The 19,505-nt window shown below is 45.9% G+C and overlaps 1 protein-coding gene across 1 annotated transcript; it reads right to left on the bottom strand.

Annotated features, from left to right (window-relative positions):
• Positions 1-941: 941 nt before the first annotated feature.
• On the bottom strand, positions 942-17,107 carry SCD (stearoyl-CoA desaturase). Its single transcript, XM_090278404.1, has 6 exons — positions 16,687-17,107; positions 15,874-16,156; positions 11,849-11,979; positions 10,160-10,365; positions 8,225-8,457; positions 942-5,263 (listed from the first exon to the last, which is right to left on the bottom strand). Exons 1-6 carry the CDS (start codon positions 16,711-16,713, stop codon positions 5,064-5,066), a joined length of 1,080 nt encoding a protein of 359 aa, XP_090134530.1. The 5' UTR covers positions 16,714-17,107; the 3' UTR covers positions 942-5,063.
• Positions 17,108-19,505: the final 2,398 nt, after the last annotated feature.

The raw sequence follows: 19,505 nt of genomic DNA, 5'->3' as shown, positions 1-19,505 counted from the left end.
TAAAACAGACTTGGAAGGAACAGTGCAATCATAGAACTAAAAAAAAAAAAAAAAAAGTCCAGTCTGAACATTTTAAGCAAAACAGGGAAACAGGGAAGGGGTGGAATGCCAGATATTGATGAGGAAAATATCATCATCAACTTAAATTATTAAGGTCTGGCAAGGCATCAATGAACATGGACTTGATTTTGGGTGTGCCTAATTACTTCGAGAATCTTGCTTCTCGTACAAGGTGAGGGCAACCTTAAATTAGAAAATGAGGGGAGTTGGTTCTAGGAAACTCTTAGAAACTGAGGTATTGTCAAATTGACTCCTATTGGAGGATGGAGCTTCTTCAAATTGTAAAAAGCCCGCCTTCTCTTTTCCACAAGAGGATTATTCCCAGATAAAATAGTAAAAGCTAAAGCCTTTCCACCCTATGATTATGAAGCCCTTTCTATTCCAGAATTTACAAATCTTCCCTTGGATTGTTTTTCCTTTCTTCCTGCTGTTATTAATCAGCATTTCCAGGAAGCTACCTTATTTCAGAGTAGGACTACATTTCAGAGGAGTGACCTAGACTGCCCAGCCTAGAGTGCAAGATTTAAAAAACTGCCTTCCTGGAGTATTTTTCCTGCTGCTAACTTCCTCTTGAGTCCATGTGACCATGTGACACACAAGAGACCTGGCACTTCCCCAGGGCCAAAGTGTCAGCTGGTGTTAATGTGTTTTGTTTAATAGCAGCAGACTCCTGGTTTTCTGCTGCCAAGGCTGAATTTAACCTGAAGTTACCCTTAGGAAGGACAGGACAGGTTACTGGGGAATGAGTCAATCATTGCAGCTTTACTTCCGTTTTTTACTCTTAAAGGTATAGGAATAGAACCTAGATATTGTTGTGGGCCATAGAGATAAATCGCAGGAGGCTGAATCACAGCCAAAAGAAAAACTCCTAGACAGTGTAATCAGATTCACTTCACTTTTATTATGAACAAACACAATCTCAGATAAGTATAACTAGCTTCAGAGTTATTAATAGAAATTATTCCAAAGTTATTCTTAGGTCACAAATTACTATCCCACATAAAAAAGGAAAAGTCCCACCCAATCAAGGAAAAGGTATCTTATCTATGTTTCCATGGCAACACGTTTATGCATCCTCAAATTTTGTCTGGCTAGTTATCCACCACTTATCCAATGGATTTGTTCAATCTCTCAGAGAGAACCATAGATTAATGAGAGCATCTGGGTCACATGGTTCATGGTGGACACAAATTCATGGTGGATACTGCTACTATAAAAATACTTAGGACTTAAGAGAATTCCTCTGCTGAAGGATCCCAAAATGCTTTATAAAAAGCATTAGTCACACCTCAAACTGCCCTTTGAGGTAGGTCAGTATTATTATCCCCATTTTAACAGAAGGAAAACTGAGGCACATTATAGTTAAGTGACTTGCCCAGGGTCACATAGCAAGTCAGTGGCACAGTGGTAGGAGAGGCCTTGGCCTTCACCACCCAGATAACATTGACATCTTGCTTTCTGTAACCTTTCATGCTGACCCATTTAAGCTACACTTAGAGAGAATACACTCAGGATACTAGCAAACCAAGGAGAAAAAGTTTCCATTTTAAATGCTACAACTGTCTTTTAACCTAAAAAAAAAGTATAAATCAAATACATTCAAATTGCTTCCACTCTCCATCAAATGTGGGCACTTAATAAACACAGCCCTAAGAAAAGTTTCCAAAATGAAACCCAGAAGGGAATCCTGCAAACAGCTGTACTGATAATTCCCCAGCCAGGCCCCCTTTTCTACCAGCCACTTCTGGAGGCTCTCAGGTGCAAAGGAACTCCACAGAGGGGCGCGGAGGGAGTGAGAGCAGGCTCATATGCAACACTGATTAGAAAAGATGTAAGGCACCCAAATAAGTTGTCAGTACACCCACAAAGCAAGGGCTGTTAGAAACTCAGACTTGATCAGATCTGATCTCTGGATTATTAATGCATCATTTGAATTCACCTTTAGAATCTTGAAACCTACACATCCACAGACACACTCGGGCCCTCAACCTGAGGACCCCACCCAGCCTTGTGTAGTAGGTCATGGTGTGGATCAAATCTATGGAACCTAATTAGAATCGAAAGATAAAGTTGTTTTTGACCATAAATTATAAAGCAGGCATCTGATGACCTTTGGAATTAAAACTATCCAACAGACATTTCCAAGGGGTAGGTAGGTGCGTAGGCCAGCAGATCAAAACTACAGTCATCTTCCATTAGATCCTTTTCTACTGAGAGGAATGGCTCAAAAGACAAAGATGCTTTAGTCCAGGCTTACCCCCATAGCATCCATCCAGTTAATATAAGAAGGACCCTTCTCCCTTCTGCCATTAGGATTCACCAGTGGACAGAGCATTTGCTATTGTACATTTCCCATCTTGGTAGAAAAAAGCCAGGCTTCTGTACTGACGACTGAGGTACAGGGACAGGAGTGGTCCAAGTTTCTCAAAACACTGATTTTTTTTTTTTTTCAGATCTCTTCTACACTATTGTCTACCCTCGGCTGTGTTGTGGGGGGTGCTGGTTAGTTTGCTGAATAGAGATGCTGTTCAGCAAAGTTCATGGCATCCCAGACCCCAAGATTCAGCTAAAGCTTTGCAGTGTACCCTGGCTCCAGGGAACAAACAGGGCCTCCTTTCAAATGAGGCACTTTGGAACTTGCCTTTGTTTCTTGTGCTTCCCAGTGAAGACTAGGCTCCCTCCTAATTTTATCAGCATTGCAGTCTGCTGGGAGCACAGACGAAAGCTGGGCCAGGTGAATGAGCAAGCCAGGGGACATCCAGCATGCTCCCTGGTTCTGACCCAGACAGAGGAGACTAAAAACAAACTCTTTTGCTCCATGGCTGGCTCACTGGCATGATGCAAGCATTTGGCTTGGCTGTCCCTCATAAGAGAGTGCCTAAGCCAGGGATATTTCTAGTAGGGTTTGCCAGCCTTGTCTTGAGTCATCAGTGTGGCAGGGGAACACAGAAGTGTAGGTGGAGAGACTCTGGAGGCCAAGCAAAAGTGGCAGCTAGCTCAACTTTGTAAAGAGAAACAGTGGTTCGGTGACCCTGAGTATTCTGTCTGCCTGGATACCAATAATCATCACTGCCTCTGAGTACACAGAGGAGGCTGCCTGTCCAGCGAGAAAAGAAAACATCAGGGAACAGATAGAACCAGTAGGAAAAATGGACAGATAGGGTAGAGCCAGGAATTGACAATCAGGGTATTGAGACTTCTATCTATCTTCTTGCCCCTAGGCCATCCTATAGTTTAGATTAGATCAGCGATTTTCAACTGGCGTGCCACAAGAATTTTTAAAACATGCAATTTCTGCCTATTTAGTCAGGGTCACTGACCTCTTTTCCCTTAGATTGTCAAATAAAAAAATGACAACAGCTAAGACAACAATAGTCGTTCTGGTGTAAATGAATCAAATTATATCTTTTTTTTCTTTTTTTGTCAGATTGGCAAAAAATATCTTTTGGTGTGCCACAGAGTTTTAGAAATTAGTTTGTGTGCCATGAGATGAAAAAGGTTGAAAACCGCTGACCTAGATAGATGTTAACAAAGAAATAAGTGAAATGGTCTGAAACTGTGGTGAGAAACCTTCTAGTTTTCACTAATTCCAAGCAGAAATAGGAGTCAATGAATGAACCTACTAATAACTAACTTGTTTGGATAACCAGTTTTCATAGCAGGACACCCAGTAACTTACTCAGTAACCTTCTGACCGAATCCAAATCCCCAGACAATGTGTTCTGAAAGCCCTTCTTCTGTCAAGTTATCTCTCAGAAACTGCCTGCAGATCCTGTTTCTCAGCCTCTTCATCTCCTGTCCAACGATGGGGGGTGGGGTGAGGAGGAAAGCAGACAACCGACCTTATTCCTCCTCTTCTTTAAGCACCCCTCTTTCAGAGGTAAATACTCTAAGTGAATTATTTAATATTTTGAGCAAAGTATATCTTTATACATATCTTTTTTGTTTGACCTATTTCCTAAAAATCCATCCGTTTTCGAATGTCTGGAAATGCTGCAGCCACCTTATTACCATGAAGGGGCTGACCAATATCCCCATGGTCAGATGGCAGAGCAGAAGGTTAAAATTTTGATGATTCCATGAGCTGTTGGATTCACCAATTCTGGAAACAACTGACCTTAAGACTTCCTGATATATGAAATAAGAAATCTTCCTGTTATTAAAGAAAAAAATTTGTCCATCAAAGACTGCTTTTACTACCAACTAAATGCTTCTTTTTTATCCCCAGCCTAGACTCTATTGATACACTAGGATTGGCTTGTGTTCTAGCATTGCCAGGCTCCATGGCCATTTCCTACTCAGAGTCAGGAGAGAAAGGAAGCGTGCTGTGTGGTGGGGCTCGATGTCCTCGTTTGGGAGGCAGCTGTATGCTTGATCACATCAGGAGCGTCTTGCCTTGTTTCCCACCTCACCCCATCCTTACTTATCAATCATACCATGCTTGCTAACTCTCTCCCCTGACAATTTACCTGCTTTAGAAGCCTTGTGCCAAATAAAGTGGTTTTTCCATTCCACCTGGCAGAAGTCTGGAATGAAGATAATGAATAGGGGTCTTCCCAGAAGATTTTGTCAAATCAAGCTTGAGCCACCTACCTTGAGGCCCCAGGACAGCTCAAGGAAAGAGTTATCTGGGGCAAAACCACTAGTTATGAATGACAGAAAGGTTGTCTAGACTTGGTAAACTGGACACTCACCAATGCCCCACCAGTTGCTTTTCTGGGAGGCAGAGGGAAGAGACAGGAAGACGACAGGAACAAAGCAAAGGAAAGAGCAATGGGTCTAGAAGTGAGGGAAGAGAAGAGAAGAAAGAAGAATATCAGCTCAGCATCATGAAGGCAGAGTTGTTGGCTTTCAATACTTTTGAATTTTTAAAGAATACTGTACTGGAATGGGTTAACATCATCATCTTTAGCATCCTGGTAGCATTATTCAGTAGTTAATAAACAGAACATTAAACCTCTGCCTGGCTGGCTTTTGGAAAAGGAACCCCAGGGACCCAAAACTCAGCCACTCTTGTAGCTTCCATCTCCAGTTCTTTTAATCTTGGCCAAGACAGCCTGCATGGAGACTTTCTTCCGGTCATAAGCCAGACCTAGGGCAGCCATGCAATCGATGAAGAATGTGGTGAAGTTGATGTGCCAGCGGTACTCACTGGTAGAGTAGTCATAGGGAAAGGAGTGATGGTAGTTGTGGAATCCCTCACCTGGAACAAAAACAAAGAAAGAGTTGTGGAGCTCTACTGTGAATTGCCATCTTCCTGATCTTAGAACACCAGTTACTTAGCAGAGTACCCTCAAACCTAGTAGAAATTTGCTGTTGTTGAATGAATGAATAAAACCAGTCCCTTGTACTCTGAACCAAACAGATCCCCAAAGAGGCCTCTCTCTATCTTTTAAAGATTTTATTTACCTATCTTTAGAGGGAGGGGAAGGAAGGCAGGAAGAAAAGGAGAGAAACATCAATGTGTGGTTGCCTCTTGCGCATCCCCAACTGGAGACCTGGCCTGCAACCCAGGCATGTGCCCTGACTGGAAATCGAACTGGTGACCCTTTGGTTCACAGACCGACACTCAGTGTGCTGAGCCACACCAGCCAGGGCCACAGAGGCTTCTTAAGAAATGAATGGGAAGACATTGGTCACCCCTAGCTTTTGGGGAGCTGCTGTGTGAAAAGGACTGGCAGGCAGGTTCAGAGGTTAAGATGACCAAAAAGAAACTGCTACCACTAGAAATGGATTTTAGATTGGAAACGTCCAGAGCTTTACCAAATATTGGTCTGAGATCCTCAAGGCTCTGTGTGTATTTGCATGTGTTAGGGTGGAAAGGAGAGTCCAGAATAAAGAACTTCTGCTGTGTTTCTTACAAAAGAGAGCAAAGGAATACACCTGCACTGATACAACGTCCAAGAGTGTGAGAGACCAACAGAATTGGGCAGCAATAGCCAAAAGTCAGAAGAAAGGAGGCCTGGCCCAGGAGCTCAAGTGTCCTCAGCCACCACTGGTTCAGTAAACTCTCTGCCTTGGAATTCTTTGAACTTTGACCCTGCTGTAGTGTTGATGCAGATAAAACAGAAGCTCTCTGTGGGAGTCAGAACCAAAATGCTTCTTTATCTCTCTAACTTCTGAAATTCTGTGATGAGCAGTTCACTTTGCTGGATGGAGGAAAAACAAAGAAATTCTCGATTCATGATAATTTGTGTAATGGATAAAACTTTGGAAACTCCACAGAGAGTTCTCTACCCTTTGGCAGAACTCTTCTTTCTGAACCGTATTCAACAATAACAATACTGACCCTTATGAGGCCCAGGTAAAGAATAGTTAATAAAAGAGCATATTGAGCTCTTTGAAGAAAAAAAAAAAAAAGCAAACCTCAGTAGAGTAGTAATGATATTAATAACAAGCAAGTAAAGGCAGTTCTACAAAGTAAATGACACCATTCAGGGCATCTCAAAGTATATCCTCTCTCTGTGACACTGGATTATCTACAGTGTGAACTGTGTAGGAGGGCAGAATGATCCAAAGGCTAAAGGTACTAATAAAGGATTGCAAATTTCCATAAATGGCTTTGCAGCCAGGCTCTGTGTCAAGCACTAACCAGGCCTATACTTATCAGATTTAAAACTGAATCAGACACAAACATAGCCAAGGGGGCTCAGGGTGCGGGAAGAGAAGGAGGGTCAAGGGGTAGAAGGACAAGACTTTGCAACTGGGACAGCAAGATACAGCCCAAGAAAGGCTCAAGGGAGGCAGGCTTTGGCAGAGAGAAGATGAGCATGTGACTGTGGGGGAGGTAATTCAAGAAGAAAAGATTAGAAAGGCAGGAAGCAGAGCTAGAGGAAAACAAAGGGTGTGGTGATAAGGGAGGGCAGCAGCAGGTATGGAGAAATAAATAAGACAAGGTAAGATACTGGAGCCACTTGGAATCAAGGGTCAAAAAGAGGCTGCTCTTGGGGAGGCTCACTATAGATCCATTTGCGGTACAGGACAAATTTCATTCCAGAAACTTCCATTTCTATTAAAATCTCAGGTTTATATGGCCGAGGTGATTTATTTCAAAGGTGGTTCAGAGTAAGGACATCAACTGTGGTTGAAGGTGCCTGAAAGGAGGAGGGAGAGGCATGAAAGTTAAAAAGAAATGGAAACAAAACAAAACAAAACAATGCAGATTGTAAAGATGGTCAGGGTAGAGAATATAAAGGAAAATTTTAGAAAGAAAAAAGTGAATGTTAGTCCATGATGTGCATAAACATGTGGAACAGTGAGGTTGCCTAGACATAGTTGGTGACCAATAGTACTGATCACTGGTGAGGAAGAAGAGGCCACTGGGTTTGCTTAAGGAAAGCTAATTCCAGCCCTTAGTAAAGGTCTATATTTAGTTGAAAAGAGTGACAGAAAAAATAAAAAAGGAGACAGATGGCAGAACTCTGCTGTCCTAGACTGTGGCTCTTAGGACTCAAATTATAGAGAGAAAGAAATTCAAGAATAGCCAGCATTAGATCAGCAAGCAGGCACTTGTGAACAAACTAACTGCTTTATTGCAGGTTCCCTAAGCCATATTGGGGGGAGGGGGTATTTTTAGCACAGAATAAAGCAGAAGAAAGAAAAAAAACAAGGACAGGAGACAAAAATAGTAGGTGGTGGGAAAAGGCCACCGACAGTTGCTTTGATGTCTTTCCTGTTGGCATCACCAAACAATAAGGCATGGCATACATGGCAAGAATGGCCTATCTGGATACAGTCCAAAGATAAGTTTATTGAATTAAATTACAAATATTAAGTCAACATTTTATATGGCATATTTAAATATAAACCCCTATGCAAACTAGCCACCCAGAGGACCCTACTGTTCTACTGATACATTCCCTGCCCCAAACAAGACTGCAGTCCAGCCCACAGGTGATTGGAAAAAGGAAAACCCAAAGGGGCTCATTATACACAGCATTTAGGGATTGTTTTAGAACTGGAATCAAAGACATTAATATTTTTCACCCTTTCCTTTTTATATAAGACTTGTTGCCTAACTCTCAAGAGTTTCTAATATATTGCCCCTTCATTTTAGAGTAAAAAAGAGGTCATAGAACAAGTTAATCTGGTTTTCCTGGTTCCCAGCCTAATATCCTAAACAACAGACCACTAGATGTGGTCTTGCTGTGCACAGCTGACTTACCCACAGCTCCCAGTGAAACCAAAATATTCTCTCGGGGGTTAATGTTCTTGTCATAAGGGCGATATCCGTAGAGGTGGGCAGCACTATTCACCAGCCAGGTGGCATTGAGCACAATGGCGTAACGCAAGAAAGTGGCAACACACAAGCTGTGTTGGAAAGTTTCACCCCAGAAATACCAGGGCACGAGTGTGGGCAGGATGAAGCACATCACCAGGACAGCAGGCTTGTAATACCTACATTGAAAGACCATACACAGAGTCAGTGGAGAGAGGACTTAGACCTACCTGATTTCCATTATCACTGGGTTGGGCTGTCTCTTTCCTTCTACATTGTCAGGACAGTGTGGCAGAAAACAGAGCAGGAAGGATTGGGTGGGAAATTTTATGAGAATATAGTGTTATTATCTTACTTTTTAGATGAGGTAATGAGGGGTTAAATGACTTTTCTAGGATTGCACCACTAGGAACCAGTGGAACAAGGATTGGAATGCTGGTCTCCTGACCTTGAAATTCATTGCCTTTTTTTTTTTTAAATCTATAGTGTAATTCCATGTGGACAAACAGGCAAGGTCCAGATTCCAAATGAATACACTGAGTTCTCCTGCCTAGGCTGTCTTTCCATTCTGCCTTTGGGCACCTCTCTCTTTCTGCTCTTTGCAGAGTCCATGTTTAGCATCTTGCCAGCCATCCTCTAATCCTTCCTCTTCCCTCAGTATCCTTGATGCCTACAGGCGATCCTCTCTGGGGCCCTGCCTCATTATTCAACCTCTCAAGTGTAGACCAGGCCATTGACTTGATTTCCTACATCTCTTCAGCTGTCAAGCCTTATGCTGTTATATCATTAATATTCCTGCATCCAACTTCTTTCCATTCTTACCACTGCTTCCCTAGCATGGATCCTCACTGCACCTAACTTGTGGTCCTGCCTCTCACTTCTTTGGCTCAATGGTTTCTCACCTGCCATGAGAGTGATCTTTCTGAAGCATATCTCTGACCATGACACATTCCTGCCTACAGGCGATCCTCTCTGGGGCCCTGCCTCATTATTCAACCTCTCAAGTGTAGACCAGGCCATTGACTTGATTTCCTACATCTCTTCAGCTGTCAAGCCTTATGCTGTTATATCATTAATATTCCTGCATCCAACTTCTTTCCATTCTTACCACTGCTTCCCTAGCATGGATCCTCACTGCACCTAACTTGTGGTCCTGCCTCTCACTTCTTTGGCTCAATGGTTTCTCACCTGCCATGAGAGTGATCTTTCTGAAGCATATCTCTGACCATGACACATTCCTGCTTAAAAACTTTTAATGGTTTCCTATTGCCTGTTGAATTAAATCCTGTCTGCTTTTAAGACTACAAGAATGGCACCGGTCTCCCGCTCTAGTGTTAATTGTACCACACCCTATACTTCAAGCAAAAGGACTCTGTTGCTGGAACATGCCTCAGGCGTTAGCTCATGCTGTTTGGTTGCATTGTCCTCCCTCCCCCAACAACTGAGAAATCTCTACTCATCAGTGGATTCCAAAGCTACTTTCTTCATAAACCCTTCCCTTTGCAATCTCCCTCTCCTTTGTGTCTCTTATTGGTACAGAAAATATTTTGCCATGTATCATAGTTATTCAGATACTTGGCTTATCCTTTTGCTCCCCAATAGGCTACAAACTCCTTGAAGGACTAGGACACAGTTGTCTTTGTATCTATGACTTCCTAGGTCAATACACATTTGTTGAATTTAATTGGTTTAATTAAGATAGTGCAGAAAGAACAATAGTCTATGGCTGTGGACCTGGGGGCTGTTAAAAATTAGGGTTGTAAATTACAATTCTGAATATACAAAACCAGTAAATTCCTCAGTTTATGTTTATAAGTCATAGGAGAAAAAAGAGGGGGTCCCCAAACACCAGGTGCCCAACTCTATCACCACTCCACTCACCTCCTCTGGAACATCAGCAGCTTCTCAGCTTTTAGGTCAGACAAGTCTAGCAAACCACCCTTTTCTTTGACAGCTGGGTGTTTGCGCACAAGCAGCCAACCCACGTGAGAGAAGAAAAAGCCACGTCGGGCGTTGTGGGGATCAGCGTCGGTTTCTGAAAACTTGTGATGAACACGGTGATCTCGGGCCCATTCATAAGCATCATTCTGGAGGGACAGAGAAGAAGAATGTAGGCCTGAGGAGAGATACCCTCTTAGGGAATCCCAATGAAGAGATGTCTCTAAGAGCCCATGGCTCTCAGTCCAATCTCACAAAATACCCAAAAGCTGGGTCTCCAAACAAGGGTCATAGAGTTGCCTCTTCTTTTCCCCCAACTTGCCGCTGAAGGTTAAGTGGAAAAGCACCTTAAGTTTCCAGGACTACATGAAGAGGACTGAGTGCTTCATGAAGGTTTTACAGTGGGCAGAATGGAGGTGGATCACACACAGCTCTGATAGTTTCATTAGGAGAGAACATTGCAATTCTCAAAGCAAGAAATGTTGGAAATGGTCTTCATGTGGTGCCTAATTCCTGGGCCTGGAGAACAAGGCAGTCGGCCTTGCGCCCCAGGGTCCTGGTCAATGGATGAAGCTGCAGGGAGCTCCATTATGATGCCTTGGCAAGAGATAGCTCACAACTCATCAAGGCCAGGCATATAAATCATGAGCTTGGCCACATTCCCAAATGACCTCTGGGCTCCTCTGGGACTCTTTCCATCCCTTAAAGGATGTGCCAATATCTCTTCCTCATCTTCTTTCCAATATTAGGAGCCCTCAAGGTATAAAGTACTATGGCACAGATGATGATGTAAATGTGGGAAGTACCTGGTGTACTGCCATGAAGAAGGGGACAAATTTGGTTGCCTCTTTTTTCCCCTGTGCTCCAAGATAAGCCCTACATCAAATACTATCCTTTGCCCATTGCTACCACTTAATAGCTATGAGTTCCTTTTCCCCAATTTCCTTCATTCTATTTTTGCTATGAACTTTCTGCCTCAATAAACCTCCATACTTGACTTAGCCAGCCTGGCAGCCCAAGATAGGACCATAATGTTGGTCTCTCTAATCTCTCAGTGATGCAATTTTCTCATCTGTAAAGTAGGAATAATAATACATACCTCCTAAAAGAATATAATGTAGTAATCTATGTAAAGTGCTTACAGCAGCGCCAAGCACATACGCAGTGCTATGAAAGTATTTGCTCTCATTACCTAAAACAACAGAATCCATGAGTCCGTGAAACATGTACTTCAGTCCCATCATGGTGGAGTCCTAAGACCTAAGATATTCACCTAAAATGGTGACTCTGTTGTCCAATGTCTGCCCAGGAAACCAGCATCATAAACTAAGGTTTATGCATTGTAGCCCCTTAGGCTGAAGGACCCCAACAGTCAGACTGTGTGATAACAGAGGAACCTTAGGATAAACAGAGTATTTCCTGTTTATCTCCAATGTCCCTTTCCTGGTGACTCAGAAGTGTGCTTATGCTTCATGGACTTAAGAATTGAGGCCACACTTCAGGTGACCATAAGAGAGAGAGAGAGTGCAGTAGTTGTCCAGGTGTTGCTTCTCTCCAGGTGCGGATCTCCTCTGTTCCACCCCCGATCATTAACACAGAGGACGAAAGAGCTGAGTGGAGCTGGCTTCCTACCTGGAATGCCATCGTGTTGGCGATGATCAGGAAGAGCCGCAGGGGCAGCCGAGCTTTATAACTCCGGTGACTCCACAGGCGATGGGCTCCTGCTGTTATGCCCAGGGCACTGATTAGATAGTAGAAAAACCCTACCAGGTAGAAACAGTGGGAGGTCAGTAACCTGGAAAACCACTCATAGGCGGTTCTGTTTGGTTCTGTTTGTGGTCTCTGTCTTCAGAGGCTTTGGGTGAGGATTTGCTTCTCCCTGAAGTGCAGGGACACCTTGTTCTCTTAGGTCTCCCTGGTTTTATTACTTGAAAAATGCCATCACCGCTCATCCTCTCCACCTAGGAATTGGAATAAGCTAAGGAGTCCTAGGAGCTTCAGAAAGGCAGGACAGAGAAGACAGCTTACTACCTGACCACTCGGTCACTCTCAGTCATGGGGAACATTATCCCAAGTCCCATATCTCCTTTGACCTTCAGCTAAGCTTCCTCCAAATTTTCAGGACCATAGATTACTCCTGCAGCGCTTAAGACCCATAAGCAAGTGTGAACCCAATTCAAAGGGTTCTGAGTTCTAGAGGACACTTCAGGACTCAGAACTATGGCTATTTATCAACTGGTAAAAAAACATTTCAGCAGTTTAGTGGGCAGTGTGGCAATATCAGGGAAAACCTGCCCTGTACGTATGTCATATCTGTAGTGTCTTAAGCTTAACCAAGGATTTTGTATTCTATGATTTTCTGGATTCTTTGAATGGCTTTAATATCCTCACTTTACAGTTGAAGAAAAACTCTCAGAGAGGTTGTGGTTATCTATGGTCACAAGTCTAGTAAGAAATGGAGCCATGGTTTCAAACTGGGATTTCTGTCAACAAGTGTTCATGTTCCAGCTATCCCATCCAGCTCCCCAGGGTATGCACATAGTTCCTGCGTCTCTCCTTTGCCATGTCCCTGTCAGCCCATATTCTCTCTGGCAGGGCTAAATTTAGACAATGGTGGGATGTGCTCAAAACTGTCAGCGGAGCCCCCCCCAACACTGTCCGCAAGAGGTGCCAGCTATAATCTCTACTGGGAAATGGGCTGCTTGCTGGGTGTACCCATCTTCCTCTGTTCAGTAGCTCTAGGAGGCAGGGGTTGAGCAAGGCCTTGGTAGAGCAGTTGACTGTTGACAATGTTTCATTCCCAGGGAAACAGCTAGAAACAATGGATCCTCAGTGACCACAGAATTTAGTTGCAGTTGGAGACACCACACATTGTAACAAATTGTCCTGTGTTCTCCAGCCATAGATAGCAGTTTCCTAAACAGCCCCCTTCTCTCCCCTACCCTATCTTCCTGCAGCCTATCCTATTCCTCCTACAGGATCCCAAGGACAGGCATGGAGCCAGAGTCTAGTCCATGGAAAGTTTTGTCGCTAAGCCCTCTGCGTTGAAGTTAGGGCCCCAGGTGATTTGCGGGCCTCAAGCCATGTGGCAGTTATCATCCCAGATGCAATATCTGCCTGCATCTGCATTTGGAAAAATGACAGTTTGAGCCACAGCCCCACAAATCAACAAGGAGGAAGAAAAATGGCTTTGGGCACAAAAGCAGAAGCCTTTGGCTCAGAACCAAGGAAGCTTACTGGGGATGTTTCATGCCACAGATGACCCTGGCAAGTTAACTCAGAAAGCACATAAGACTATTACTAACAGGGGAATTGAGAAAAGAACCCAGGCACTCTGGTGCCTTCCCTATCAACCCCTCTAAGTCTATCAACTAGGTCTTACATCAGTTACAGATTCATTCTCTAGTAATGTCCAAACTGATGGTTAAACAAAATCTCATAGCTTTGGCCCGAAGAGACCAGAAGTTTTGCCCCTTGACCCTCAGTGCTGCCAGAGATATCCCTTCAGCCTGCCCCTGAGGGCCCTTCTGAGAGGTTCTCCGAATTGCTCAGTCATGAGAAATGCTGTAATCACAACCAGTTGCTAATTTAACACTGTCCTTGGGAATAAAAGAAAAGGCAAGGCCAAGCTTCTAAACTCTGACAGAGGAGTTCTGATATCCCCCTATCAGAGAGTCATTCAGTCAGCTAAGTCATCCAGCACAGGTCCCAGGGAAAGGAGTACAAAAGGTCACCATCCAGTCGGTGCTGCATTTCTCTGTCCAGAGGCACAGTGTATACCCATGGGCAGAGCACAAAAAGGCAGTGGGCACAGCCTTGGTTTGGGGATAGCACTCTGCCCCCTGCACCAGTAGCCCAGGTTGCAGGGAGCAAGCAAAAGCAGTCCAGTCAAAATCTGGACTAAACCAGACCTGCAGAGAGCGCTGAGGCTGAAGGGGCTTACAGGCAACAAAACTACTTGTGAGGACTCCTCTCCTGGGGAGGAGAGGTGGAGTGAGGAGTCCAGTTTCCCAGGGGAATCCTCATGCTGCAACTGAAGTTCGGCTGCGTTCTCAGAGGGGCGAGGGAATGGATGCCTCTGTCCCCTCACAAATAGGAGAGCCCTTCCTGATCTGCAGTTGAACTGATTTCCTTTACCTGGCCAGCTCCAGCAATGACACACCTGTAACCTTCCTGACCCTGAAAAATTTGTACCCAGAAAGAATGAGATCCTGAGAGAGGGGCACTATCTGAGGCACTGAGAGGATTTCCCAATGTGAAGGTCTAGGGGTCAGATCCTGCCACCTTTAGATGTAAGAGGTCCTAAGAGTATCAGCTAAAACATGGCCTACCAGCCCTTCTACATAACTACCCTCAAGGAGTGCAGCTGTCAGCAAATACCCCATACCTGAGATTACTCTGGAAACCCTAATGTTGTTTCCTGAAGACAATTCTGGCTCGCCACCCTTAGAGGGTGGCAATGTGGGGCCCCTGGGTCTTTAGAGTTCACTGCTCTCCCCTCCCCAACTCAGGCTTACGGTGGCAGAGGTGAAAAATGCCTGCAAAGCACATGTGTGTATCCAGGGGGCAGGGCCTGCTATCAGCTCATACCCATGGTTCCCTGAAAAATCTGAGCTAAGGGCAGGTCAGGAACAGAACTGGGAGCCGTCTCCCTCACTGCAGCAGCCTCAAGGCTAAGGCTGCTTAGGGCACTTTTCTGGCCTGCTCTGGCTGTCCTGGCAAGGAGAGACAGACTGCAGGGCATTAGGAGACAGGGGCAGGAGTAGGCTAGATGGGGAGTGGGACACGAAACAATTCCTCAACATTATTTTAATCAAAGGACATTTCGCTGAGTGGCGCATACAGTTCCCTGGAGATAGACCTACATGGAGTCACAGAGCACCACATCTGTTTAACTTGGGTCCTACAGAAGCCTTCATCTTTTCTCTCACAAAGGAGGCTGGTGGGCCAAGAGTCAGGGCAAATAATTTTGTGGGTAACTACCTCTCTGTTCCTCCTCTTCTACTCTCTTCCTGAGCAGTTTCTCTTGCTGCCCCACACCGTGCTCATCCCATGTTCCCATGCCTCCCAGGTTGGGACCTTGATTCTTTTGTGGTTGGGACAATCAGCCAAACAAATGGCTCGAAACAGAAAAGCTCTTTCAGGGGAAGCTGACTCTCTGGCACAGGTCTACTCACTTCAAAGCCTGCAGCACATGGTCTCAGGGCTCCCTCCCCAACACCCATATGAAAGGACCCCTGGCATTGCCACTCCTGCCTCCCAGTCCCCCTAGGCTCTGTTCCCAGTCCACAGAGTCTCTTAGAAATCATTGGGAAAACTTGGGCCCAGAGGTGCTGGGGCTTCTGTTCCATGTAAGCTCCTACTTCTTCTTTCTTTCTTTCTTTCTTTCGTTATTTTAAGAGAGAGGGGAAGGGAAAGAGAAAGAGGGAAAGAATATCGACATGTAAGAGATAAAATGATGGATCAGTTGCCTCTCACATGCCCCTAACTGGGGACCTGGCCCACAACCCAGGTATGTGCCCTGATTGGGAATAGAACTAGTGATCTTTGGGGTCACAGGCCGGCACTCAAGCCTCTGAACCACATCAGCCAGAGCAACCTTATTAAAGAGTGGAGAGTCTCGAATACTGGGTTAGCAGGACAAGAAAAACTCTTACCCCAGAGCCAGGTGTAGACCTTGCATGTGGGGACCAATATGATCCCATACAGGGCTCCCAAGTGTAGCAGAGTCATAAGGATGATGTTCCTCCAAACATACTCAAGCTTGGGCTTCGGGCCCTCCTTATCCTTGTAGCTTGGGTCATAGATGTCATCTTTCATTTCAGGGCGGATGTCTTCTTCCGCATATATGGGATTCTTCTCTAGCTTGCCTTCTCCATTCTGCAGGACCCTGGAGGGGGGCTCTGTGATGGTGGTGGTGGTTGTGTAGGAGCTAGAGATCTGGAAGGGAGAGAAGGTGGAGATTCGGGAGAGAGGAGTCTGTCTACACGTGGAGGTAGCAGGGGCCACTTCACTCTCTAATCAAGCTGGGGGAAGGCTGAAGTATTGGCCCAGACCCTGTCCCAAAACCCAGGTTAACTGAAGGCGGAATCTATCCTAGATGGAAGAAAATGAAGTCCACAGGAACTGTGCAGATAGAGGGGGAGGGGGATGAAACCTCAAGGTGAAGGGGTACATGAATAGGAAGGAGTAAAACACTGACTCCTTCGGACAGACGAAGGAACACCCGCAGGGGATACATACATACCCACAATAAGGGTGTCCGCATGACTCGGTTTTTCTTTCAAGCTTAAGAAACTAAAGTTCGGGAACCAAGTCTCCAAATAACAGCCCACATTCCCAATAAATGAAGGCAGAACAACTCGCAAAATATGGCTGTGTCCTCCGCGGACATCTCGACTCTTCCATCACCAATAGCCCAGCCTGGGCCGGCAACCCCGCGGTCTGGGAGTCAATGCTAGGAAACTCACCTCATCTTGCAGCAAGTGGGCCGGCATCTGGGCTCTCTGATGCTGGGCTCACTTTCCCAGGGCTGAGACTGCGGAGCGGAGTTCGGGACAGCAGAGACTTAGGTGGCTGAGCCCGCCTTCACGCAGCGATAGGCGGTGTTGCGCTCCCAATCCTTCTATCTCCGTGCGCTCTGGATCTGTGTCCAGACCCAACCCACTGTGCGTGGATCTCCCAAGGCTGGGGATTTAAAGGCTAGAGCTGGCAGGGGGATGGCCGTGTCCTGTATTTCCTCACACCCCTTTTATTCGCAGCCAACAGGGGCAAAGTGCACGGAGCTGGCCCGCCGTGGGAGCTCCGCATGAGCGGAGAGGGGAGGGGACAGAGACGAGGCGTACTGGGGGCCGGACAAGCAAAAACTGGATGCGGCAGACACACCGCGGTTCAGCCGCTGCAGCTCCTGCCCCTGGGGAAATGCTAATGGGCTTCTGTAAACTCTGGAGCGTCATTGGCCAAAGGGAATTTGGTGCCACCTCGTCCTGCCGTTGCCATTGGCTCGGCGCAATCTGCTGTTCCCTCTGCCGCGAGCTCCTCGCTCCCCCTCCCATCCTTTCTCCTCAGCTTCCCTTCCACCGGCCGCTGGGCCTCTGTCCGGCACCCTGCGGCCTTGGAGGCACCCGGGAGCTTTCTCTCCGGAAGATGGGGAGGACCCAGTCTGGGAACGGGGGGTGGGTACCAGCCCGGGGCTGGTCCCCGGCACTAAGCGATTGGATGGGCACTGGGGAAGTTTCATAGGAAACAGTAGAGAAGCCACGGGGGAGACCAGTAGGCACAACTCCATCCTGCTTTCCTTCCCCTTCCCAGAGACGCGCGGGAGGGAAGACAAGGGTTTAAACCTGGGGTCGGGGTCGCATGGGGGCTGGTGAAGCCCGCTGCCCTCTCTAGCAAGCGCTGGACTCGGTCAGCTGCGGAACAATGGCTCTGCCCCGCCCACTGCGAAGCTAACCCGGGACGCTGAACTCGCCAAGCCTCGGGGCTGGCGGTCGAGCCGACGCACGCCCATTCACATATGTGTGGACCTGCACGCGCGCACGATGTTCAGCCAATAGGCCCACCCAGCAGGGTTGGTCACCTCCAGGCAGCAGTGAGCCATCCCATCCCTGTACCCACGCCTCCAGAACGTTTACGGGATGTTTTGGAGATTCTTCAGATGGTCATGTAATTTTGAAATCTTCATGGAAAAAAGGCAGGAAGCACAGACATGTGTTTTCACCCAGAAGCAGGAAAAAGGGCTATGTGGAACAAGAATAGCTGACAGGTGTGGAATTATTACTGCAAGCCAACTCACAAGAATCATTTTATTTAATCCTTACTGTGACCTTGTGAGGTATGTAGTCCATTACTCATTCCCTTTTAAAGATGAGAAAAGTGAGATATGGAGACGTTAAATAACTTGCCTATGGTCACAGCAGCCAGTAAGTGGTGGAGCTAGGAGCTGAGCTCAGAAGTGTGATGCTGGGGTGGGGGTGGGAGGCAGGGCAGTGGAGAGCAAAGGGGTGTGTGTGGAAATTGGGGCAACTGTAATAGAACAATAAAAAAAGAAATTAAAAAAAAAGAAAAGAAAAGAAGAAATGTGATGCTAGAGTCCAAACTCTTATTCCCTGTGCAGAACCCTGTGTTCTTGAGATACTCTGACCTCATTGACCTGTTCCTCATACCCCTCCTTCCCCCTCTTTTCTTGGCCTGTGGGAGACTTACCATGAGAGTAAGCTGAGAACAAGGCAGGCTATGCATTCTTCCAGCCTCCTTTCACACCTGTGCCTCCCCAAACACTATCCAGGATACTTCCTGGGGAAAGAGAAGAAAATAAGGACTTGTGTGCCAACGATTGGCTTCTCAGGAAGACAGGCACTTGGGATTGCTTGGGAGGAGGACTAAGGGGTTCCTTGTTGGCCACTGGTGTCAGGGTCAGGCCAACTCTGGTCAGTCACCAGGTACCTCCATTCCAGTCCTGGCTCCCAGTCCAGTGCAGAACTTTTGAATGAGACTAGATGTTTTCTTCTTTTGAAATCTTCACCTCAGGATAGGTGTATTGATTTTAGAGAGAGAGGAAGGGTGAGAGTGAGAAACATTGCAATGAGAAACATCAGAAACTTTGACCAGTTGCCTCCCTTATGCACGCACACCGACCAGGGATTGAATCTGTAACCTAGGTATGTAACCAAGAATCAAACTCTCAGTCTTTTGGTATATGGGATGACGCTCCAACCAACTAAGCCACCTGGCTTGGGTGAGACGTTTTCAGATATGGACATCTTGTCTTTCCATGGCTCCGAAATGCTTGGCATATGCAGAAGTATATTCCTCTTCCAGCTCTCTCTGCATGTCAGATTGGCCTAATTCCTCTACCAACTACAGGGTTACTCTTCAAGGGATAAGATTCAGGGTTTCCTTTGGGGTATACTTTTAATCGTGACTGAAGGTGACCAGCTTTCTTTCTCTTTAACTGCCTCAGTGTATTTGACCTTGTTTTCTCCAGACCGTGGACTTATCAGGGAACAATATGAAACATCAAGGTTCCCTGGAAACTGCTCTGCTCACTACTTAAACTCTGATAGATATTACTGCAGTAGAGTATTCCCTCACTTATTGCGGGTATTATGTTCTAGACCCCCCCGCTCGCCCCTTGCAACAGGTGAAAATCCGTGAAGTAGGAACCTTACATTTATTTTAGTATTTATATACTGGTTTGGCTCAGTGGATTGAGCGTCGACCTGCGAGCTAAGTGTCGCTGGTTCGATCTTCCAGTCAGGGCACATCAGAGAAGGAAAACTCTGATTCC

The sequence above is a fragment of the Furipterus horrens genome, unplaced genomic scaffold (genome assembly GCF_987537825.1).
Source record: "Furipterus horrens unplaced genomic scaffold, mFurHor1.1.pri manual_scaffold_5, whole genome shotgun sequence".
Classification (NCBI taxonomy): domain Eukaryota; kingdom Metazoa; phylum Chordata; class Mammalia; order Chiroptera; family Furipteridae; genus Furipterus; species Furipterus horrens.
Note: the sequence above shows the minus strand (reverse complement) of the source record. Positions and strands in the feature narration are given on the sequence as shown.